The sequence below is a fragment of the Prionailurus bengalensis genome, chromosome B1 (assembly GCF_016509475.1).
Source record: "Prionailurus bengalensis isolate Pbe53 chromosome B1, Fcat_Pben_1.1_paternal_pri, whole genome shotgun sequence".
In the NCBI taxonomy this organism is placed as follows: domain Eukaryota; kingdom Metazoa; phylum Chordata; class Mammalia; order Carnivora; family Felidae; genus Prionailurus; species Prionailurus bengalensis.
Window position 1 is genome coordinate 144,334,564 of NC_057344.1, and position 20,250 is coordinate 144,354,813.

Genomic DNA, 20,250 nt, shown 5'->3' on the forward strand with positions numbered 1-20,250 from the left:
CACCCCTGGAAGCAGCTGGGGGAGGGGTGCATGGGACCTCTGTGCTATTTTGGCAACTTCTTGTGCATCTAATTATTTCAGTACAAAAACTTTGAAAATGTGGGAAAAAAGATTCCCAAAGGGTTGATAATTGCTAAAATGCATACGGTACACGCTCTATGTCAGTAACTGCCTTACATGTGACATAGCAGTTAATCCTCACGACGATCACAGAAAGGTGATTCATTTTGTTGTTCCCATTTTACAGTTAAGCAAACTGAGCCCAGAAGCAGCAAGTAACTTGTCTAAGGTCGCTAGGCAAACAAGAAGAGAACTGACCTTCGACTCCAGCCTTTCTGATTCTAGACTTTGGAATCAACTACCATACCGGGCTGCCTCCGAGAGCCGAATTCCATTCTCATAAATAGCTCAAGGAATCCGCAAAGTCAAAAAGTCTTGGGTTCCTGCCCTGTGGCTGTGACACCATCCATTCAAAATGGCAGCAGACCGCCCCAGTATGTGAGGCACTCCCTCCCCCACCCCGCCCCCAAGCAGAGGCTCAGTCACAAGGCGGGTGGCCAAAGGCTCCAGATCCAATTGGCTAACCCGCAGAAGGGTGGGTGGTAAGCTAAGCCAGTCTCCGCAGAGCACTCTGTGGCCATCAGTTTCCCATCCGGAATGGCCATGTCAATCTACATCCCCTGGGAGGTTGGGAGCAAAACAGAAAAAAAGTGTGCTTTGCGACAGGAGCATCAAGCGTTTATTATCTCACATGATAATCATTTAGGTGCCGAGGACCTTGTGGAGAAAAGACGAGCAGCACGCCCAGCAGAGCCCTCCTTGGCCATTTGCCGCCCCGCCCCCCCTCCGCCACCGCCGCCCCTACCCCCAGCAAGCACGGGGTGCAGGCGCCCCCTCGCGGCACCCGCGGGGTGCGCCTCGCCTGGGCGGGGCGCGCTTACCAGGGCCCGCAGTCCCTGCCCACTGGCACGCGGGTTGGCGCCCCGGGCCCACACAGCCGCTTGTGGTCGTCCATGGTGTCCCTGGCTCTGCGACGACAGCCGGGCCTTCGTGGTGTGTATTCCCAGCCACTCGGGTCGCTAGGAGACCGCCTGGCTGTGCGCTGGCCAGATTAGCGCCGGATGGCCCTGGCGCCCCCTGGCGCACCCCGGTTTCCCCCAGGAGCGCGCTGCCCAGCCCCCACGTCTCACCCGATTCTCCAATGCCTGGGGCGGTGGACCGTGGTGGGGGGGGGGGAGGGGGGAGGCAAGAGAAAAGGATCAGGTCTTTGGTTTAAAAGTGTTTTAATCTGTTGGCAAGGCATCTTCTTCCCACTGAAATTTACCGTAGGCTGGGCCATGCCCATTTTTCAAAAAGGGTTTGTTGAAGGAAAGGAAGAAGGCAGCTGGAGACATAGTGATGAAATTTGAAGTGGGCTCCGTGAGCAAAGGGCTAGGAGAGAATTGAGACGTTTTTGGTGCAAAAAGGTGATTTTATTATAGCATGGGCACAGGACCCATGGGCAGAGAGAACTGCACTGGGATTGTGGGGAGTGACTGATTATATACTTTTCAAGTTTGTGGAGGGAGGGAGATAGAGATAAATTAAGTTTCTAAGGAATTTTGGAAGCAGGGCTTTCAGGACCTTGAAGGGCTAGCTGCTGTTAAGATAAGGTTAGTCTTTAATACAACATAAACACTAGGCACTAAGGCTGCCAGGAGTTCCTTGAGGAAGGTCACACCCTGCCTGTTTCAGGTGGCTATCAGTGGGCTGCAAGCTGTAAGGAGATTTAATTTAAGCTACATTTCTCTTGCCTTTGTTTCCCTCATCAATAGCAATAGGAAAAGAGTGGAAAGGGAAGGAAGGCGATAGACTGATTGCTGACAGTGGGAAAGCCTTTTAGCATGGAATGTTTTCTTGGAGGTTTTGCAAATCCCTGAGCTTCACTGCCTTCACAAACTGAGGACTGAGTACTCCTGTCTAGTCACCAGCTGGTTATCAGAATCCCTTCCAGCTCTTGTGTTATTTGATTCTTCTGCCTGGATCCACTTGCGCTGGTGAAGTTACCATCCTGTGGCTCCTGGCAGGCAGTTGCCCATGTAAGTGTGGATAGCATGAGGCTGTGTGTTTGGCTTTGTTAAGTTCTCTTACTACTTCTGAGTAGTAAATATTAAACATTGCTTCCAGAGGAAATAGCAGCAGAACATGCTCCTGTCCCCAAATGTTAAATTGTACTTAACATGTTTCTGTTAACCGTGGGATAATTTTCGTAGTCATTTAAAGATGCGTCTTCTCATCTTCAACTCTCTGGGAATATATTAGCTTCACCTTTGCAAATCTGTTCAGTATCTGGGTAGTAATCAAAGCTGCTCTGCTTGATACTAGTGTTACCGGACAGAACCAGGTCCGAACTCATGGATGGCTGCCTGAAGCTGGAAAGTCCACATTCAGAGACAAGTGGTGGGAGGAAGGAAAGGTTGCTTTATTCATGAAGCCAGCAGTGTGGGGAGTGTGGGCAGATGGGGGGCTAAAGTCTCAAAGACCATCTTCCCCATCCAGGTGAATCTGGAGGGGTTTCTGTTTTGTTTTGTTTGGTTTTGTTTTGTTTTGTTTTGTTTTGTTTTGTTTTGTTTTGAAAGGGGAAGGCCTGGGGAAAAGGGAGGGGGATTACGTGCCGGAGAAGCAGGTGCCCACTCGGTTAGTTGTATGCCCTCGTGACCCTGAACAGACTTGCTGGCATCGTGGCAGCTGTTTTCGAATATCAGGCCCCTATCTTCTGGGAAAGCTTCGTCCTTCACTTCTCAAGGCCGTTGGTCTGCCAATCTCAAAGTAAGTTAGTTCCGCTACAGATCCAGAGACTTCAATCAGCAAGCAAGAAGTGCATGAGCTTGAGGCAGGTTAACCCTTAACCCTGGCTGGAGTGCTATTACACTAGTTCCAGCACCTTCATTTGCTGTTGCCGCCCAGCTCCCTTTTCTGTGCAGTGTGAGCCCTGGAGTCTCACCACCTGAGATGAATCCTGATCCAACTAGCTAATCATTGCGCACCCCTGGGCACAATTACTTAGACTTCTTTTTGACTCCATTGATTTTCTAGTCTGAAATGGAGGAAATAACAGTATCTCCTGATAAGGGTTACTGATGGATCAATGAGACGATGAATGTAAAGCACTTAGCAGTGCTGGCAATTAAGAATCCCTCAGTAAGTGCTGAGCGGTAGTATTATCTCAGCTGTGAACTGGGGGTAGTAATGTTTGCCCTGCCTGCTTCACAGAGTTGCTGTAAGAGTCAGTTAACGGAGAAAGCTACACATGCAATCGTTACAAAGAGTCTGATTGTTTTCATTATCTTTGATAGTATCTTTCGTGTTCATTTGTTTGATTGCACACTCAAGCTTCTATTACTTTGAGGAGGTAGTATTTTTTCATAAGACTGAGGGTAAGGGATTATGTCTGTCATGCTCCTACTACTGTGCCTGGCATATAGTAGATACTTACTCAACAAATATTGTCTGGTATGCACATCGTAGGCCCTAGGGATGCAATGGGGAATAAAACAGACTTGGTCCTTGTCAGCTTGATTCTTAGGTGCTAGTGTTTGTTGCATGAACTAATCAGAAACCACCTTTTTCGTGGCTTTTGCATCCTCACAAGTTGATATTTGTTCCATGTAGGAACTTGGACCCATATCTAGTAGTAGACAAATAGCATCCTTTTTATTTCGTCACATTCTATACCTTAATTATACTCATTACTCACGGGATCTCTCATTCATTCTCTCTGTGTCTCTCTTTTACAACACAAAAGTAAAATGTGTTCCATATAGTAATCTAACGAGCAGATGTTATTTAAGAGTGAGGATAATGAGATTCTAGGTGTTTTTCCTCTCTTTGTTGCCAGTAGAACCATTTTATTTCCAAACAGGATTACTCAAATACCCATAACAGGGTTGCCAAACACTATTACTGCATCCTTCCCCCCAGCAAGGACTAATTACTGTCTCTGTAGCATTCTATTACATACGCAGCAATACTTGGTTCATAGTACTTCCCAGAAAAAAAAAAAAAAAGGCACTGGAACAACAAAAGCAACAGAACATTAAGCTGAGAAATCGTAAAGTGGTCCTGGAAATTATAAAACAGAAACCTTTGGCATCTGTACAAAATATTACCAGTCATTCCTTCAGGACTTCATGGACTCTAGACAACTCTACCCTCAGCCCAGTTCTCACAGCATTTCTACGGATAAATTCACAGTGTCCGTGAGCTCACCAACAAAAATAAAATCCACGAGGAGACAAGGCACAATGACCAAGAAACAGCAGAAAAAAACAAAGAACAGAATCTTATCTGCAGAAACTTTATGTACTGGGATGTTCAGATACAGAATCTATGTAAATAAGATTAGTGATGTACAAATATGTTTAGGTACCGAAAATAAGCATGTTTAGTGTGTTTTGGAAATAACAGAGGGAGTTAGAAATATGAGCAAAGTACAAGAAACTATTTTTAAAAGAAATTTGAAAAAGAACCAGATAGAACTTACAGAAATGTAGACTATAATCCTTTCAATTAAAAACTCTATGGACTGGTTAAACTGATTAGTCCAGCGAAAGAGAGATAACTCTGAATAAATGAGAGATAGCTCTAAGTAAATGCTGAGAGTACAGCACAAAGAGGTAAAGAAATAGAAAACATGGAAGAGAAGAAAGTTGAATATATGGAGGAAAGTGTGAGAAGGTCTACCATGCTTCTCATTAGATTTCCATAAGAAGATGGTAAACAGCCAATATTTTAACAGATAATGACTGAGAATGTTCCAGAATTTTTTAAAGACACACATCTTCAATTTCAGGAAGAACTGTGGACCCCAAATAAGATAAATAAGAGGTATACCTGGCTGGCTCAGTTGGTGGATGATGTGAGTCTTAATCTCAGGGTTGTGAGTTCGAGCCCCACTTTAGGTGTAGAGATTACTTAAAAATAAAATATTAAAAAAATATATTTTCAGACAAACAAAAACTGTCAGAATTTATCATCAACAGACCATAACTAAAGAAAATTCTAAAGGCTGCCTTTAAGATAAAATGACTCCCAAAATGAATATTAGAAATGAGATGGGGGAGGTGCCTGGATGGCTCAGTCGGTTAAGTGTCTGATTTCAGCTCAGGTCATGATCTTGCAGTTCGCGAGTTTGAGCCCCGAATCAGGCTCTGTGCTGACAGCTCAGAGCCTGGAGCCTGCCTTGGATTCTGTGTCTCCCTGTCTTCTGCCCCTCCCCTGCTTGCTCGCTCTCTCTCTCACAATAAAAATAAACATTAAAAAATTTTAAAAAAGAAGTGAGAATGTTAAGCAGAGGAAATTATAAATATGTCGGTATTCTTTTAAAAGGGGGGGGGGTGTATAAAATAATAATAAAGTCCAGTTGGCAGAGATAAACAAAAAGGAATTATCTGAAATACTAAATTATTTTATTTAATAGAGAAGAGGGTAAATATATTGATTAAAGTAATATAAAGAAAGATGTACCAGGCAGGTATTAACCAAAAGAAACGATGCAACTATATTAATATCAGACAGAATAGACTGACAAAAAGACAAAAATATCATTAGAGATATGCGAACATTTTTAAAGGTATAATTATGCAAAATGATAAAAGGTTCAATTCACACACATACATACATACTAGATAGAGATATACAATTCTGAACTTGTATGCACTAACGACATTGGTTAAAATATAAAAGGAAAAATTGATAGGCCTACAAAGAGACGTTGATTAAAATTCTATCCTAATGAAAAGATTTTAATACGGCTCTCATTAACAAATCAAACAGACAAAAAAAGCAGTGAAGACAAAGAATTTAAAGCCTGGTCTAATGTATATATGTAAAACTTTGCATCCAACATCACAGAAAACACATTCTTCTCAAAATATATAGAACATTATATTTGCAAATTCATAAAGCAAGTTTTAACATATCTGAATTAATGTAATTTAACCCACATCCCTGATCAGAATGCAGTTAAGTTAAATATCAATAATAAAATCGGGCATTTGGGTGGTTCAGTCAGTTGAGCATCCGACTCCTGATTTCAGCTCAGGTCATGATCCCAGAGTCCTGGGACTAAGCCGCACTTGGGACTTGGGATTCTCTCTCCCTCTCCTTTTGCTCCTTTCCCCCCCGCTCATCGGTGCGCTCTCCCTCTTTCTAAAATAAAAAATTTTTTAAATAATAAATTGATGTCACTTAAAAAATAATAAATATAAAATCATACTTGAAACCATTTATTTGGAAATAAAATACAAATTCATAGGTTAAGAAAGAAAATATAAATTAAAATAAATGTAAAAACATAAAAAAATTGTGGGATGCTGCTAAAATGATACTTTGGATGAAATCACCTTAAATTACTAAACTAAAAAAGAAGGTTAAGACCTAAATAAATGGAAATATGTATTATGTTCACGGATCTGAAGACTTCATATTAAGATGACAGTACAACCCAAAGCAAGATACTGATTCAATACAATCCGTATCAAAATCCCAATAGTGTTTTTTGCAGTAATAGGAAAACCCATCCTAAAATGCATATGGAATTTTGGGTTAAGGGACCCAAACAACCTTGGGTTAAGAGACAAAACAACCTTGAAAAAGAAGAACAAAGTTGGAGAACTCACTTTCTTCAAAACTTTCTACTACAAAACTAGAATACTCAAAACAGTCTATATAGACCAATGGAATAAAATCGAGAGCCCAAACTAAGCCCTCACAGCTATGGTTAATCGATTTTGGACAAGTGTGCCAAGACCATTCAGAGAGAGAAGTATAGTCTCTTCAATAAATGGTGCTGGGAAAACGAGGAAGACACATGCAAAAGAATGAAGTCAAACTCTTACCTTATACAGTCTACAAAAATTAACCCCAAAATGGACTAACGACTTGAATTTAAGAGCGAAAACTATAAATCTCTCAGCAGAAAACACAGGGGCAGATCTGCATAACCTTGGATATAGCAATGGTTTCTTACATGGGACACCAAAAGCAGAGGCAACAAAGAAAAAATAGATAAATCAGACTTCGTAAAAATTACAAACCATTGTGCATCAAAGGGCACTATCTATCAAGACAGTGAAAAGACAACCCACAAGATGGGAAAAATATTTGCAAGTCATATATCTGATAAGAGTATGATATTCAGCATATGTGTTTTAAAAAAAGACCTAGTACCACTCAACAACAAAAAGACAACCCAATTAGAAAATAGGCAGAGCGCTGTGGATAACAGTTTTGTGGTCCTCAAAAAGCTAAACGTAAACTTACTGTATGAGCCAGCAACTCCACTCCTACATATATACTCAAAAGAACTGAAAACATGGACCCAGATATTTGTACACCAATATTCATAACAGCATTATTCATTATAACCAAAAGGTGAAAACAAACCAAGTGTCCATCAACAGACAAATGGATAAACAAAATGTGATATATACATGTAACGGAATGCTATTCAGCCATAAAAGGAGTGAAATACTATGCGTGCTACACTATAGATGAACCTTGAAAATATTATGGTAAGTAAAATAAGCCAAATACAAAAGGACAGATTTTGTATGACTCCACCTTTAGGAAATATCTAGAATAGGCAAATTCATGGAGACACAATGTAGGTTGGAGATCGCTAGGGACTTGGGGGAAAGAAGAACAGTTATTCCCTAATGGGTGCCCTTCTGCTTGAGAGGATGAAAATTTTGGAGCTAGTTAGTGGTAATGGTGGTAGAACATTGTGAATGTAATCAACTCCCCTGAATTTTACACTTAAAAATGGTTACAGTCGCAAATTTTATATGTTTTCTGCTACAGCTTTTAAAAGTTAAAAAATGCAACAACAAAAAAAGAAAGGTTGATACTTGTGATGAGCACGAGGTGTTGTAAGGAGGTGTTGACTCACTATATTGTACACCTAAAACTAATATTACACTGTATGTTAACTGGAATTTAAAAAAAATATTACACTGTATGTTAACTGGAAAATTAATGAGCTAAGAATCCAACAACAAATTAGAAAAATGGCCACTTATATAAACCCCCCTCCCCAAAGAAGGATATTTTTCATGTTGAGCAAAAGAAGCCAGACTCCCAAGCATATATACTCTGTGCTTTCACTTGGGCAAAGCTTTGACACGGGCAAAAGTAATTTCTAGTGATGGATGTCAGAATGTGGTTACATGGGGATAATTGATGGAAAGAAGGCCTGAGGAAGCCAGCTGGGAGGCAGGAAATGTTCTATACCTTCATCTGGGGGTGGACACACGGATCACATAAGTAAAACTTCCATGAGCTGTGTACTTCAGGATGTGCACTTTGCGGTGTGCATTATGCAATAGTCTCCCCCTAATCCAGTTTCATTTTCTGCAGTTTCAGTTACCCATGGTCAGCCACAGTCTGGAAGCAGAGTTTCCTCCTTCTGACAAATCCAGAAGGTCGGTAGTAGACTAATTCTACGTCCCAATGCCTATGTCATTCATCTCACTTCCTCTCATCACATAGGCACTTTATCATCTCACATTACCCCAAGGGTGAGGACAGTACAGTAAGATATTCCGAAAGAGAGAGATCACATTCACATTACTTTTCTTACAGTATATTATTATAATTGTTCTATTTTATTATTAGTTATATTGTTAGTCTCTTGCTGTGACTAATTTATAAATTAAACTTTATCATACGTGTGTACATATAGGAAAAAAACATAGCATGTGTAGGTTTTGGTACTATTCATGGTTTCAGGCATCCACTGAGGGTCTTGGAACATATCCCCAATAGATAAGAGGGTAACTGCTATCCACTAAGAGAAAAGCAAGAAACATGGAGCATTTTCCATCAGGAAAATAATCCTGCAGAATTCTCTCCCCCATCATCATATATAGAAATGAGGGTCCAGGGAGTCCTAGGATGTCCAAAGGTCTGCAGACTTTCCTCTATACTTCTTTTGTGACACTCCTCCAGGGGAGGGATATTTAAAATATTCAACAACCAGTAAGGCAATAACCAAATCAGGAAAACGGCCAGCCAGATTGCAACAACAGGGTTCTGGGGCCCCCTGGCCATGCCAGGCATACCCCTTTAGTTACTGATCTTGGTGGGAGGGACAGTTTCAAGGAAGTGGTTAGGGCAGTCAGAGTACCATGGCCACTCAGGATTGTTCAAAGCAGAGGCTATTTACCAAAAAACCCAGTGTTTCGACAATAATTGTGGTCTTAAACTGTGCTTGCTGGCTGAATATCATCTCTCTCCCTCACCCACAGGATCTCCCAACAGACATCCCTCTACAATGTCACAGGTGGCTTTTTGAAAACTGCCATCCGTGTTGTCTGCAAGCCAGAATAATAACAATAAGGGGTAAGGCGTGACGCCAGTAATCAACAAGAACATCACTTGGTCAGTAGCATGAGGACAATGCCAGGTAAGGGCTTACAAATAATACTGCTGAGGTGGCTGCCCTCAGGAGGTTATGGCCCAATGGATGGACGGGTCCCTGAGATCCAGCAGGCTGATAGATATGAGGACTAGTACGTTAGACACATTCAAAGGAAGATGGAAGAGATCTCAGCTGTTACTTTTGGAGAATGGTGGGCCATAGGCTATGAAGGAGTAGATGAGATGTGGAGATAGGCTGCGGGTAAGAGTGGAGACAGTGCATTAACTATGGACAGCAATCTAAAAGGACTTAGCCAAATCAAGTAAACTGTGTATTTATCACCGTCTGCCCCGTGATTTGTTCCCACCTATCCCTATTCTGTCCCGACACCTACAGGCTACAGTTGGGGGTGGGTTCAACTAGCAGAAAGCACTGATCGGGGTTAGGGTGGGAGGCAGGGAGGGAAAAGTCAGGGTAATTTCCCTCTCCTCTGTCTCCTAGGGAGTATCTGTATTTTTCCCTTCACTTTCAGCTCCCATCAGGCAGCCCTGGTACAATTCCTACTTCCATCAGACTCGGGTTCCTGTTATGAGTAATTCCTGTGGTTTGGATGTGGGAGGGGCTTTCCTGCTACTAATCTCTTATCCTCATATCCTCTGCTTGGCTCTCAGTTCTTCCATCACCTCTGTAATCTGTTCTTGCATTAAGATCTCTCAGTTTTAACATGCTTAGTGTGGCTACTGTTTTCCTGGTTGGGCCTTAACAGACACATATGTTACTTATGACCTAGCATTTCCCTGGCAGGGTGTAGAAATCCAGAGGAATTCTCACCCATAAGGGGAGATATGTATGAGGATATTTGTCGCAGCATTATCAGTGGTATTGGTGAATTGAGGGTGATGTGTGTGTCCATTTGTGTGATGCAGATCCATAAAATGGATGAAGAGCTAGGCATCGATTAAAGCAACAGTCTAGATATATACTCAGGAACATGGTTAGACTTTTTAAAATACCATGCTGGGTTAAGAAAGAGAGGGAAGTTTTGTTTTTTTTTTTACTACAGTATGATTTATATAAATTAAAATGCATGCATACAAAACAAAAATATTTTACAAGCACTCCTACAGAGAGAAGGGTATACTTCAACACTTAGGAATGGTTGCTTCTGGAGAAGGCAGAGGAATAGGAGTGGAGAATGGAGAAGAAAAGGAACATATGAATGAATGAATGAATGAATGAATACAAGCGGGCCTTGCACACCCAATTGATAATGGAATGTCCTGAATTAAAGAGTAAGATTAACCAATGTGCTATACCTGAAGTTGAAAAAAAAAAAAAAAAGCGTTGCAGGAAAAATAGTTACTAGGTGGCACTGAGACATAATTTCAAAGAACACACTGTAGATTGTGAAATGCTGAAACAGTAACTGCTCCAACCCCAGGTTAGTTTGTGGTAATAAGAGCAAGAACGTGGGAAAGATGGTGAAGGAAGGAGCCAGCGCTGGTGACAAGCACTGCATAAAGCAGGGGTGTTGTTGAAATTCCATGGCAATTTTACGTGAGCCTAGCTTGAAGAGGATTCTAGGTCTCCTGATTTTCTTGTCAGTTGCATTTAGACGTATTAATGTCCCCAAAAAATCCTGGTCCGTGGCTTTTAAGGGTCAACTACAGCCTCAAAGGCTGGGCTGCTTTTTCAAGTGGGGCTCAGATTATGATCAATACGTGCCCTAAAAAAAATTAGAAACAAGGAGCACTGGAGTGTGTTGGGGGGGACTTGAATTCTCATCAGTGTAATTAAATTAAAATATGACAATAATAAAAAAGAAATATTTAACCTTGACATTGGGTTTTACTTTCCCTTGCTTGTGTTTTTAGAGTTGGTATGACTTCCTTGGTTCAAAAGCATTCAAGTTCTGGAAGATTCTTTTGTAAAAGGTTGTAGGAATACTTGAAAAATGACCCTATGTAGAGCCCCTGATATAATAAACATCAGTTAAAAACCATATTGTGTCTGTTGTTCAATAAGCTTCAAGTGAGCATTGCCCTTCTCTTTACAAATGGAGATGTTAAAGTATGTTTTTTTCATTAATTCTGGTGCTGGTCCAAACATAATTAACTCCCTCCCAGCAATTAACATATTTGATGGTGTTTACTTGGGCTTTTTCATATATATACATAATGATGCTAAACAAATATTTGGGAAGTTGAACTGACTCCCCTCCCCTCCCCCACACCGAGTTTGTGAAGCCAAAGAAGCAATTCAAATAAAACAATAATGCATTACTGACTCACTAAACTTATTAAGCTCATGTCTTAATGACATGAGGAGATTAAAACAATCACTCAAACTCATGCCACCAATTAGTGGGGGAATCCCATCATGACTCAGAGCTCTTCACTGAGTCACTTGGCAAAAAGTTGACAAAGAAACCAAGCTAAAGAGTCAATATAATATAATGGCTAAGCTGGGTGACCAACCTGGGTTTGAATCATAGCCCCACTATGTAATAACACTGGGCAAGTCTCTACACCTCAGCAGTTTCTTCTTCAGGAAAACAGACCTTATAATATTCCACGTTATAAGGTTGTTATATGGGAGCAGTACAGAAATAATCTAAAACTGTGCTGTCCAATAGAAATATAATGCAAGCCACAAATGTGAGCCATATATGTAATTTAAAATTTTGCAATACTCATATTTAAAAATTAAAAAGAAACAGATAGAATTAATTTTAATAATATATCTTATTTAACCCAATGAATCAAAATATTATTTTATTAACACACAATCAACATAAAAATATTAGTGAGATATGTTATGTTCTTTTTTTCATACTAAGTCTTTGAAATTTTTTTAAATTTTTTTTTTTCAACGTTTATTTATTTTTGGGACAGAGAGAGACAGAGCATGAACGGGGGAGGGGCAGAGAAAGAGGGAGACACAGAATCGGAAACAGGCTCCAGGCCCTGAGCCATCAGCCCAGAGCCTGACGCGGGGCTCGAACTCCCGGACCGCGAGATCGTGACCTGGCTGAAGTCGGCCGCTTAACCGACTGCGCCACCCAGGCGCCCCATTAAGTCTTTGAAATTTAAGCACATCTCAGTTTGGACTAGCCACAGTTCAATGCTTCTCAGCCACGTGGGGCTGGTGGCTACCATACCGGACAAGATAAAAATTCAGTATTTAGCCAAGTGCCTAGCACAAAGGAAGTACTCAAGGAATATTGGCTCAAAAACATTGCCTGGGTTTATCTGTAGGTGGATTGCATTTGATACTCAGTTATAAGGATAGAAAATATATGTTATTATCAAGTTTGAAATCTCATACTTTCATAAGTATGTGCCTCCATTTCAGTTATTCTTGTTCTGTTTACTCCAGGAAATAAGATGTTGCCCTTTTTTTCCCTTTGACGTGAGCAGAGTGTTGTCAGTCCTGGAGCTATTCAGATGAGGGACTTTCCCTGAGAACCAAGATAAGAATGTAGCCTCCATAAAGAATTTCACAGAATTTTTGTCCTAGTGAACAAATTAAATTTGGCTGAGTAGATACTTAATGTGCTCTGATTACCACTAGGGTACATCTGCGACCAAAATTATCGTTTTATTTTATAGTGTTTTATATTATAATGTTATTTCTTTGAACCTGACATGAGTAAGCACTCTTTTTCTCCTTCCAATCACATCCCTCCTAGACTTCCTTGGGAATCTGGCCCTCAACAGGTGCAATAAATTCATTTGAATTGTCTCTACTCCATGCTGACCTCATAGTTGCCTTTACCTGCTGAATTCTTGGTGATCAGAGCTGAGCTAGGAACCCAGCCTTCTGCATGTGGCTGTCCTAAAGATAAGTGTGGGATGAGGGGTCAAATGCGCCAGGGCCCTGGCAGGATCCCTCAGCCAGTCCACAGAGCAGTGTATGACTGTCTTGGAAAGACCATACTCATATATGTAGAATGGTAGGAACAGATTCCCTGGGCTAGATCAAACTCTGACAAAAGAGGGCAGGAAGGGGCGCCTGGGTGGCGCAGTCGGTTAAGCGTCCGACTTCAGCCAGGTCACGATCTCGCGGTCCGTGAGTTCGAGCCCCGCGTCGGGCTCTGGGCTGATGGCTCGGAGCCTGGAGCCTGTTTCCGATTCTGTGTCTCCCTCTCTCTCTCTGCCCCTCCCCCGTTCATGCTCTGTCTCTCTCTGTCCCAAAAATAAATAAACGTTGAAAAAAAAATTAAAAAAAAAAAAAAAAAAAAAAAGAGGGCAGGTAAAGGAGATTCTGTCCCTAGTCCCTGAAGGCGAGCCAGGCCAGGAAACACTAGCCTAACCCAACGTGACTTGGAGACATTCAGCCTCAACCCTGATGCAGAAGAATCTTTAGAGCCTTGGGAAGCACAGACCTAATAATGCCATAACCTTCCTTAAAACCTTCTACAGCACGCCATTAGACACAGAATACATTCAGACTCCCCAGGCCGGCATTCAGACCCCACATATCTGACCTGCTCGCATATTTCCCTTATTTCTCACTCCTTCTCCTCCAATGATATTTCTACTTTCTGCTCTTCCATCTCATACTCTTTCTTTCTTAATGTTGTTCATGTTGTACACTTTGGCTAAAAATTTCTTAGTAGCAGGTCTCCACTACTGTCTCTGAAATCCTGACTCCAATTCCACACCTTCTAGAGATGGAATTTTTCCTTCCCCCTTCACCTCCAAGAGAGCTCTCTTCATAATATTTCTTCTATTAAGCATCAAGCATTTAACATTTTCAGTGGACATTACAGATGCTTCTTCAGTGATTATCCTACCCCTTCCCCACTCATTTTGGGAGAATGACTGAACTCAACTCTAATGAGGGACCCTGGCTAGTATAAACCACTATAATCTTATTCCACATGTGACTGGCTCAGATCTGGACAAGAACGCAGCTCCTGTCAATCAGTGCATGGCATTCCTTAGGGATATGACTCAGTTGGGCCAGTGTTCAATGCAAGTTCAATAGCTGGGGGGAAAGAAGACTTTTCTCATGCTCTCGGTGGCATTTATTATTACAATTTACAATTAATTTTTTTAATTTTTTAATGTTTTTATTTATTTTTGAGAGACAGAACATGAGCGGGGTGAGGGGGGCGCTGCAGAGAGAGAGGGGAGACACAGAGTCTGAAGCAGGCTCCAGGCTCCGAGCTGTCAGCACAGAGCCTGATGCAGGGCTCGAACCCACAAACCATGAGATCATGAACTGAGCTGAAGTCAGACGCTTAACTGAGCCACCCAGGTGCTCCACAATTAATTTTTTATTCACTGAAAGTAGTTGAGGTGGTTGACTTCACCATTAAATCTGAGCTATTGGAGAGAAAGAAATCATTTACCATCCTACCTAGCTCCTTAGAGTGGTACCTTTCAAGGAGCTCTACAAATTGTGGTTGAATTCACGTTGAGTCTGTATGGACTTGGAGGACACACAGCAAACTCATCCATGGGCCCAAACTCCTGGGTATGTACTTAGACTGGTTGGATTTTTTCCAGGAAGCACAGAGAACTCCCATTAGATTCAATAAAAACTGACCATAAACAAGGCATATCATAGTCAAATTCACAAAATGCTCAGACAAGGAAAGAATCATGAAAGCGGCAAGGGAAAAAAAGTCCTTAACCTACAAGGGAAGACAGGTCAGCTTTGCAGCAGACCTATCCACAGAAACTTGGCAGGCCAGAAAGGAGTGGCAGGATATATTCAATGTGCTGAATTGGAAAAATACACAGCCAAGAATTCTTTATCCAGCCAGGCTGTCATTCAAAATAGAAGAGATAAAAAGTTTTCCAGACAAACAAAAATTAAAGGAGTTCGTGAGCACTAAACCAGCCCTGCAAGAAATTTTACGGGGGACTCTCTGAGGGGAGAAAAGACAAAGAAAAAAAAAAAGACCAAAAGCACGAAAGACTAGAAAGGACCAGAGAACACCACCAGAAACTCCAACTCTATAGGCAACATAAAGGCAATAAATTCCTATCTTTCAGTACTCACTCTAAATGTCAGTGGACTCAATGCTCCAATAAAAAGACATAGGGTAACAGAATGGATACGAAAACAAGATACATCTATATGCTGTTTACAAGAGACCCGCTTTAGACCAAAAGAGACCCTCAGATTGAAAGTAAGGGGATGGAGAACCATCTATCATGCTAATGGTCAACAAAAGAAAACCAGAGTAGCCATACTTATACCAGACAATCTAGACTTTAAAATAAAGACTGTAACAAGAGATGAAGAAGGGCATTATATCATAATTAAGGGGTCTATCCACCAAGAAGACCTAACAATTGTGAACATTTATGCTCCAAATGTGGAGCACCCAAATATTAAATCAATTAATCACAAACATAAAGAAATTCATTGATAATAATGCCATAATAGTAGAGGACTTCAACACCCCACTTACAGTAATAGAGAGATCATCTAAACAGAATATCAACAAGGAAACAATGGCTTTGAATGACACACTGGACCAGATGGACTTAACAGATATATTCAGAACATTTCGTCCTAAAGCAGCGGGATACACATTCTTCTCCAGTGCACATGGAATGTTCTCCAGAATAGATCACATACTGGGACACAAAGCAGCCCTCAACAAGTACAAAAAGATCAAGATCATACTGTGAATATTTTCAGACCACAATGCTATGAAACTTGAAATCAACCACAAGAAAAAATTTGGAAAGATAACAAATAGTTGGAGACTAAAGACCATCCTACTAAAGAATGAATGGGCTAACCAAGAAGTTAAAGAGGAATTAAAAAGTATATGGAAGCCAATGAAAATGATAACCACAGCCCAAAACCTCTGGGATACAGCAAAGAGAGTCATGAGAGGGAAGTATTTAGCAATCCAGGACTTCCTAAAGAAGGAAGAAAGGTCTCAGATACACAACCTAACTTTACACCTTAAAGAGCTGGACAAAGAACAGCAAATAAAACCCAAAACCAGCAGAAGACCGGAAATAATAAAGATTAGGGCAGAAATCAATGCTATTGAAACAAAAAACAAAACAAAACAAACAAACAAACAAAACAGTAGAACAGATCAATGAAACCAGAAGCTGGTTCTTTGAAAGAATTAACAAGATTGAAAACCCCTAGCCAGTTTGATCGAAAAAGAAAAAAGAAAGGGCCCAAATAAATAAAATCAAGAATGAAAGAGGAGAGATCACAACCAACACAGCAGAAATACAAACAATAATAAGAGAATATTACACACAATTAGATGCCAATAAAATGGCAATCTGGAATAAATGCACATATTCCTAGAAACATATAAACTACCAAAACTGAAACAGGAAGAAATAGAAAATTTGAACAGACCCATAACCAGTAAAGACATCAAATTAGTAATCAAAAATCTCCCAAAACACAAGAGTCCAGGGCCAGATGGCTTTCCAGGGGAATTCTATCAAACATTTAAAGAAGAGTTAACACCTATTCTCTTGAAGCTGTTCCAAAAAATAGAAATGGAAGGAAAACTTCCAAAGTGATTCTACGAGGCCAGCATTACCTTGATTCCAAAACTAGATAAAGACCCCACTAAAAAGGATATGGAACTAGAGGGTATTATGCTAAGCCAAATTAGTCAGAGAAAGACAAATATCATATGGCTTCACTCATATGAGGACTTTAAGATACAAAACAGAAGAACATAAGGGAAGGGAAACAAAAATAATATAAAAACAGGGAGGGGGACAAAACAGAAGAGACTCTTAAATATGGAGAACAAACAGAGGGTTGTTAGAGGGGTTGTGGGAGGGGAGATGGGCTAAATACGTAAGAGGCATTAAGGAATCTACTCCTGAAATCATTGTTGCAGTATATGCTAAATAACTTGAATGTAAATTAAAAAATAAATACATTTTTAAAAAAAGAATGGTTGAGTTTTATTTTCTGTGATACTGACAATACATGGAACAGGACTGGGATAGTCAGATATCAAAAAGATTAAAATTTCAAAAACTAATAATAAAATAAAAGACTAAGATTAACTGAGTCATACATACCTTTGCTGTTGTTCATACCAAGTCAAGCCAACTTTTACTTTATTTATTATTTATTTATTTATTTTAACGTTTATTTATTTTTGGGACAGAGAGAGACAAAGCGTGAACTGGGGAGGGGCAGAGAGAGAGGGAGACACAGAATCGGAAGCAGGCTCCAGGCTCTGAGCTGTCAGCACAGAGCCTGACGTGGGGCCCGAACCCACGGATCGTGAGATCGTGACCTGAGCCGAAGTCGGACGCTTAACCGACTGAGCCACCCAGGCGCCCCGCCAACTTTTACTTTAAATGTGGACCCTATCAGGCCATGGAAGTTTATAACCTTGTTTTTACATCATTGTTGTTCATCTCGTGACTTGAAATAAATATATGAAAAAGTTCCAGACTTGGGCAAGGCCATAAGACATCTCAATTACTACAGAAACGAAAGAACCTAGGTAATTGTGCTTATTCCTTTAATGTCTGTTTGACTTCATTATTTTCCCTTTAAAATTCTTGTGATGACTCTAAAGTGACTTAAACCTGACAAGCCAGTCTGACAGGTTTCTATTGGTTTGGGACAGTTAATTAAACTGTTCTTTAATCTCTCCAAACTGCTTCATATATGTACAAAATTCAAACCCACTTGGTTTTGGTGTCTGAGCTTATAGAAGAGTGTTAACAGCACGGGTGTTGGTATCAGGCTGCCTAGATTTGAATTCTGGCTGTACTATTTAGTAGCTCTCCAACCTCAGGGAAGTGATCTAACCTCTCTGTGCCTCAGTCTCCTCATCTGTAAAAATGAGAATAGCACTTACCTCACTGGGTTTTGTGAAGATTAAGTTGTCACATGAAAAGTGCTTAGAACAGTGCATAACATGTAGTTAAGCTCCCGGTCATTATTAGGGCTATAATTCAGAGCATTTCTGAACTGGAGGCTCTAAATAGAAGTGCTCAATGAATTTTAGTGATCTGTGCTTCTGGAGACTCCCGGGCCAGCTTTGTAAACAGCAGGAGATGGTGACGAGCTGGTAATATGAAAATGAAAACCATTTTCTTTTCTCTCAATTAGTTGACAATCTCTCCTGTGCCCTTAACTGAGAATCCATATCTGTCATGCCCAGTTACTAGCTTCATGATCCCCGGCAAGTTATTTAGTCTCTTGGAGATTTCCCCACTTTTTTTTTTTTTTTTTGAAACATAAAATGGGGCTATAATTCCTACCTCACAGGGTTAGTGTGAAGGAAGGAAGACATGGAGAGTGCGTACCACTGTCCCTGGTGGATGACAGAGGCTTCCCTCCTCCTAATGCCCACCTGAAGTTCATCAAGAATAAAGAGCTTGAAACTGTATTTTTAAAACTATTTCCCTGACAGGAGTGGGCACCTTTACAGAAGAGGTCTGAGTGCAGCTGCGACAGTCAGTCAGTCAGCCTTTGGCTTTTGCACCCAACCAGATGATATGCCTTCAGGCTCAGAGCCTTCAAAGCTCTACACTTGATCTTTATCTGTGTTGGTCCAGGCTCTTCATTCAGAAAGCTTATAAGGCAGCTTTGACTAAAGGTGACTTCCTTGTTTGGTCAAGAAATTCGCCATAAAGAAATAGTATCACAAAGGTGAATGTTACTTCAAAATATGGAGAATAAATCTGTAGAAGAAAACAAGGAAAAGACATCTCAGATGCAAGCAGCCGAGACTGCATTTATTTATTTATGTATTTATTTTTATTTATTTATTTATTTATTTATTTTAAGAGAGAGAGCGCACAGAGAAGGGGCAGAGAGAGTGAGGGAGAGAGAGAATCCCAAGCAAGCTCAGCACTGTCACCACAAAGCCCTACTCGGGGCTCAAACTCACAAACCCGTGAGATCATGACCTGAGCTGAAATCAAGAGCCCGTCGCTCAACGGACTGAGCCACCCAGGCACCCCTGAGAATGCTTTTAAAAGGAACCTTAGTCTCTTAAAGGACGTCGAAGCAGCAGAAAAGCCCCTACAGACCCAGATTCACCCAATTCCCCCACCAGGGGTAGTTTCTCTTGAGACTCTTTACTGGGCATCAGTAGAAGACTATATTCCCAAATGGAACAGTTTCTTTCAGGAAGAGCACCCCCTCCCATCAGTGTTGGAAATGAAAATAAAGCAGAAAATGCCATCCAAAATGAGGCACGGTGATCACTTCTTCACATACTCGTTAAAAAAAAAAAAAAAACCTGTTTAGTACAGCTGAATGTTAAAGAATATGCAGGACATTTCAGGAACTATAGGAATCGAATATGTTCATATTGTCCCATTATCCCCTCAATGACAGTGAAGTTATGAGTGACTGCCGACAAGCCTCAAGTTACCGCTTTGAGACCTACTACTACCTCAAGGTCATGAATTTGCTTTCTGCCAAACCCATGAAAGTGTTAAAAGTTTATATTGACAAGTGAACTGTTTATTAAATGAGTTGCTAAAAGTTAAATAAATAAAAAGTAAGTAAAAATAAAAACTATTCCCTTAAAATGAAACTTATCTTAAGTTAGCTTTACTATTTAAATCAGCCACAAGACAATTTTAAAGATTAACATTCCCTAAAATAAAATAAGGCCGGGGCATCATTTAAAAACTATTCATTTAAACAAATTCCATGATCCATTGTACATAAATGGAAACTACTTACACATACACACACATAAATATTTTAACTACTGTTTAATTGAACTTATAATTGGGCATTTTAAAAGAAAGATTCTGAGTTATTTCATTTTGTACATGGTAAGCATTTCTGTGTGTCAGCTTTTTAAGGAGGCATAAAAACAACTTGTCTTATCTGAGGGAGGCTTCTTGCCTTTT

The 20,250-nt window shown here is 40.6% G+C and overlaps 1 protein-coding gene and 1 pseudogene across 1 annotated transcript in view; one reads left to right on the forward strand and one right to left on the reverse strand.

Annotated features, from left to right (window-relative positions):
* The window catches only part of FAM47E (family with sequence similarity 47 member E), a 33,047-nt gene extending 32,032 nt beyond the window's left edge, over positions 1–1,015 (reverse strand). The window contains exon 1 of the mRNA XM_043556403.1: positions 942–1,015. Within this exon, the coding sequence (XP_043412338.1) occupies positions 942–1,015 (74 nt within the window). The remainder of the gene's footprint in view (positions 1–941) is intronic.
* On the forward strand, positions 1,014–19,732 carry LOC122469238 (annotated as a pseudogene).
* The last annotated feature ends 518 nt before the right edge of the window (positions 19,733–20,250 follow it).